Raw genomic sequence first — 4983 nt, 5'->3', positions numbered from 1 at the left:
GGGGGCGGGGGGTAGCTGCGAGCAAAGCAATTTTGGGGGGCTCAGAGGAGCTCCCGGTGCCCTGGCCCGGCTGTGATCCTCGGTGATGCTTCTGCATCCTCGGGTGACGGGGATACCCACGGACCCCACTGCGCGCAGGTAAGGGCAGCCCCTGAAACTGCACCCGGCATGGTGAGGGAGGACCCTGGGGGTTGCTCCACGCCTCCTGCCCCCCACCCTGCCCACCGGCTCCTCTGGGACGCTGGCCGCCCTCCGAATGCTGCAGCGGGTCCAGGCCCACGAGGGACCGGGGCAGGCGTTTCCCTGGCAGGCCTTCACCGCAGCCCTGTGCGCCGAGGAGCCCACGCTGGAGGGGCCGGAGGGGGCCCTGGCTGTGTGAGTTGGCCCTATTTCCAAAACTCTTGAGGTTTTGTGGGAGGTTTGGCACGTTGGGTGCCCAGTTCAGCGCCGTGCATCCTCTTTCCCCCGGTGCAACGTCCATACGTGAAGTCAGGATCGTAGCAGGGACCCGTTGGTCTTCCAGCTTGTGTCTCCAAAAGTTGGCAAAGGCGTTTGCTGCTTCCTCTCCCGCTGGGCCCTGCTCCGTGGGGCAGGTTGGCAATAAGGATGGGGGTATTGCTCTGACACATCACCTCTCCCTTTTCTCCCCTTTTCCAGCAAACCACGTCTGCTGCTGCTCCCTGTCGTGTGCCAGAGAAACCTCTTCTCCCTTCTCCTCGTGGTGCAAGCCATGGTGCCCGGGGGCTGCCTCAGCCGGCTGCTCCAGGCCATGGAGCAAGATTCCCATGTGGATCCCTGGGTGCAGACGCTGGGAGCTCTGCTCCGGCAGGGACCGACGGGAGGGGAGCGCTCCCCACCTCCCATTCCTTTGTCATCCACATGCCAGCAGCAGCTTAGGTGTTTGTGCCAGAAAATTGCCCAGAACAAACCAGAGGGGCAAAGAAAATTGAACTGGTGCTTCAGCAAGCAGCCCGGTGCTGCCGGGGACGTGGCTGACTCTGTGCCTCAGGGTGGGAAGCGCAAGAAAGCGTTGGAGGAGAACCTGGAGTTGGAGGAGGAAAGAGAGGAGAAGAGGTTGCTGCTGGAGGAGGTGGCATTTGAACCCCCAGGAACCCAGGAGGATGGGGATGCGGCAGGGGTGGAAGAGGAGGTGCCTGGGGAGACTTTGGGGCACAGATCTGCTCAGAGCCCAGCCGGAGCTGCTCTGGAAAGCTCCCAGCAGGATGCAGCTGAGGAGCCCAGGAAGATTTCCCAGGCAGAGCTGGCAGCGGAGATCCAGTCCTTTCTCCAGGTAGCGGGCAGGGATGGCTTTCCCCTTCCAGCCAGTGAGCCTTTGCAGTCTGATTTCTGTTCCTTCACCTCGCTTTCCGCAGGTGCATGGACCGAGGCTGAAAATGCTGCTGCAGAAGGAGTCCGGCGTAAGTGGTTGCTTCTGTGTCTCTCCTGGGGTGATGGTCTGAACGGGCTTGTGCCAGGGCCTCTGGAAGGGATGGGAGAGGAGGTGGGTTTCACAGGGATGGCTGCAGGGGGATAAAAAGCCCCACTGCCACCTCCTCTGGGCTTGGGTAGAATACCTGCCTCCACCTCGCAGGGGTCTGTACGATGGACAGCCTGCAGAGTCGGTGCTGGCCAAAGCGGGGGGGGGGTAGGGGGGAGAAAAGCCCTGGAGCCGTGTTTTGTGGGTTGGATTATTTGGGGTGTTACTCAAGGACTGTGTTTCCCTCCAGCAGTCGGAGCTGAGCATCCCCCCCGAGCTCCACGTCCTGAACAACTGCTCTCCTGGCCAGGTGAGCCTCAGCACCCTCGCTGCAACCGCCGCTGCCACAGAGGGTCTGCTGCTGTCCCTAACGTCCCTGTCCTCTGCTGTCCCCAGCTGGAGGGGTTGTGCTCCTTCCTCCAGCTCTCCACGTGCCCAGAGCACCTCCTGGTGCGTTTCTGTGGCTGGTTGCTGGCTCTCACCCCCGACCTCAGCTACACCAGCGCAGCCATCCTGGCAGAGCAGCTCTTTCTCAGGCGAGTAAGTGCGGGGGGCAGAGGGTTCCTCCACCCCATTTCCCTCACCGCCATCCCCATCTCCTGCCTTTGCTGTCCGTAGGTCCTGTCCCTCACCCAGCCGCCTTCCCGCCACCTCATGGCTGCCCTCGTTTCGTTTTGCTCCAAGTATTCCCAGCCCTTCTGTCGAGTCCTGGTGGCTACGGTCCTGCGGGAGCCGGGGGAAGGTGCGATGGGCTCGCAGGAGGCTTGGCTTGTTCTGGGGGCCGGAGAGGGGCTGTGGGCTGCATCCAGCAGGAAGGGAAGCCCCAACTGCAGAGTGCTGTCTGCTGGGAGACATTTATCACCCAAAATGCGTGTTAGGAACCACAGAGGGATGGTGCTGGTTTTATCTGGGTGGGTGAACACTTGGGAGTTAGGATGGGAGATGGGTTTACAGATGCTGAAGAGGGAGGCCAAGCTGGTTTCCAGCCTCAGCTCTCCCAAAGAACAGTTCCCGTCCCCCTATGGGCTTGGGGATCCCTGACAGCTCCTAATGCTGGGGCCAAAAATGCCCCAGGGTGGCACGAGACAAGGGTCCTGCATGAACCCCTGCATCCCTTTTCCCAGGGACTGGTGCTAATTAATCCCACTGCAAATGGACAAAGGAAAACTGGATTACACTGAACAGTAGAAGGGGGCACTACGTGGTTTCTGGGTGTTGTGACTCGGATGTACCCCTGTGGGAAGGGGTGCCAGGAAGGGTCAGGCACATCCCCATGGATTTGGCAGCCTTTTGGAGGTTCTTTTCCCCGTCTGCTTTGCCCTTGCAGGTGCTGAGCAGACCAAGCTGGTGTGCGAGCTTGTGGAGGAGTGCCTGGAGCCAGACGGTGTGAGACTGGTGCTAAGGTGAGAGATGACAGGGGCGACAGCTCCGCTTCGGCCCTCGTCCCTGCCTCGATGGGTCTGGCTGCTCGGGAGCGCCAGCGAGGCTGTGTGAGCATCGCACCTTCTCTTCACCGTCCTTTGCAGCCAGGTCCTGGAGGTGCCTTTGTCGGAGAAGCTCCTGCCAGTGGTGCAGGCCGTGCTGGGGCGGCAGGTGAGGGGACACCCCTCGTCCCCCCAGGTTTCTTTGCCAGCTCCAGCAGCGCTGGGGCAAGGACCGGCTCTCTCCTCCCTGCTTGTGGCTCTTTTCCAGGAGGTGCTGCCCCCCGAGCTCTTCGATCTCCTGGTCCTGACACTGTGCCAGCAGGCCCCAGCCTTCGCCAGCTCGCTGAATTACGCCAAGCTGGTGACGGCCGTGCTGACCATGTACCAAAGCCAGGTGAGTAAGACCAGGCTTGTGTCCTGCAGATCAGCTGGTGAGTGGTCAGCCAGGGCCACGGCTGGCCCAGGACCTTGCCCAGGGGTCTCGGGTGGGCTCCTGGCAGTGCAGCGCTCTCAGCACCTTGCTCCTCTCTGTCCCAGGTCACCCCAGCCCACCGGAGCCGTCTGGCGGGCGGGGGCCTCTCTTGTGGCGGGACGGCAGCCTCCACGCTCCTGGTCTGCCCGGGGCGGTGGGAAACTACCGAGGGCCCGCAGAAGCTGTGCCGGGGTGCGGTTGGCAGCGAGTTTCCCTTTTCTTGATTTCTCTCCGCTTTCTGTCTCCTCCTCCCAGGTGAACACCAAAGGGAACCGCAAGGCAATGGCTTCCTTGAGTGGAAGATGCTCATTAGGTGACCGTAGCTGCAGCCCAGTCCCTCACTGGGGTTCACTACCAGTACGACAGAGACCCAGCGAGCACGGGCTGTGGCACACAGACTGCCCATGCCTCTGCCCTGGGCCTTGCGGCGAAGCCTTGTGCTTGGCCAGCCTGGTTTGAGGTGGGCTATTGCTGGGTGACACCACCGCAGCCCCACGCACACCCTGGGGCTTGATGATGAGGGGTTTCTTGGTTAAACAATGAATACGTTTCCAGTCAGCTCTGTGTCTGGCATGTCTCTGGGCTGCCTCAGAGCCTGCTGCCACACTCAAGATGGCAGCTCCCTCCTTCCAGCCTGCCACGCTCAAGATGGCGCTCCCTCCCCACCTCTCCCAAGATGGCGGCAGAGGAGGAGCTGCGGAGAGGCCGGGCTGCAGGACGGCTCAGGGCAGCCCCTCTCCTTTCCTCTCCCTCTCCTCTCCTCTCCCAACCTCCAGCGGTGCAGGCACCACCAGACCCTGGATTGCCCCATATTGGCACTGGGCCCACGGGCGTGAGGGATGGCTGGCTGTGCATCACCTGGAGGGGGGTAATTGCTGACTTTTGTAGATGTTTTGGGCCCAAAAGGTGGGGGTTTTTTCATCAGGAAAACAAAAAATCCATTATTTTTGCGTTATTGATGGAGTAATGTCGGCACACAAGTACCTGAAGGATGCCTGAAGGGGGGCTGCAGCGATCCTGGGCCCAAGGCCAGCTGCCATTTCCCCTTGGAGAAGAAACACCCATTTTCCCTGATGTTCCCTTATTAAAAAGGGTTTTCCATCAAGTAGGTGCGCACGTTAACCCAGCCAGGGAAGAAGCAGAAGCACTTCTCTGCTTTCAGGTCCCCTTTGGCTTGATGAGTAGGCTGGATGACGTGATGTCTCCTACCCTGTGCCAGCATCTCTGATAACTTTATAAATCTGAAGAGCTTGACTGAGCATCCGTGTGTCTCATCAGTCCGGTTTGCAGGTGTCCCTACTTGTTTTAAGCCACCACTTAAAAAGTGGTGTGGTGTTTTGACCCTGGCTGGACGCCAGGGGCTCACCAAAGCCGCCCTATCACTCCCCTCTTTAACCAGACAGAGGAGAGAAAAGTAAATCAAAGGGCTTGTGGGTCGAGATAAGGACAGGGAGAGATCATTTATCAGTTACCATCATGGGCAAAACAGACTCAACCTGATAAAATTAATTTAATTTATTATCAATCAGAATCAGAGAAGGAGAGGATAAAAACTGCTAAATCTTAAAACACCTTCCCCCCATCCCTCCTTTTTTCCTGGGCTCAACTTC

At 59.7% G+C, this 4983-nt stretch overlaps 1 protein-coding gene across 1 annotated transcript; it reads left to right on the top strand.

Annotated features, from left to right (window-relative positions):
* Nucleotides 1-205: 205 nt before the first annotated feature.
* Nucleotides 206-4767, top strand: FANCE (FA complementation group E). The gene is made up of 10 exons (XM_035893801.1): nucleotides 206-375; nucleotides 658-1291; nucleotides 1374-1418; nucleotides 1728-1787; nucleotides 1874-2017; nucleotides 2096-2219; nucleotides 2805-2880; nucleotides 3004-3070; nucleotides 3170-3295; nucleotides 3439-4767. The coding sequence occupies exons 1-10, from the start codon at nucleotides 257-259 to the stop codon at nucleotides 3595-3597; spliced, it is 1554 nt and encodes a 517-aa protein (XP_035749694.1). The 5' UTR covers nucleotides 206-256; the 3' UTR covers nucleotides 3598-4767.
* The last annotated feature ends 216 nt before the right edge of the window (nucleotides 4768-4983 follow it).

The sequence above is a fragment of the Egretta garzetta genome, unplaced genomic scaffold (genome assembly GCF_000687185.1).
Source record: "Egretta garzetta isolate BGI_Z169 unplaced genomic scaffold, ASM68718v1 scaffold105, whole genome shotgun sequence".
NCBI lineage: Eukaryota > Metazoa > Chordata > Aves > Pelecaniformes > Ardeidae > Egretta > Egretta garzetta.
The sequence above is the reverse complement of the archived record's forward strand: the minus strand, read 5'-3'. Positions and strand labels throughout refer to the sequence as shown.

What these genes read in the sequence shown, in the direction of transcription:
- FANCE (XM_035893801.1), top strand. Translation starts at nt 257, where the DNA reads ATGCTGCAGCGGGTCCAGGCCCACGAGGGACCGGGGCAGGCGTTTCCC. An exon ending in TGCTGCAGAAGGAGTCCGGC is followed by an intron (nt 1,419 to 1,727) that starts GTAAGTGGTTGC and finishes GTTTCCCTCCAG; the next exon opens with CAGTCGGAGCTGAGCATCCC. An exon ending in ACAACTGCTCTCCTGGCCAG is followed by an intron (nt 1,788 to 1,873) that starts GTGAGCCTCAGC and finishes TGCTGTCCCCAG; the next exon opens with CTGGAGGGGTTGTGCTCCTT.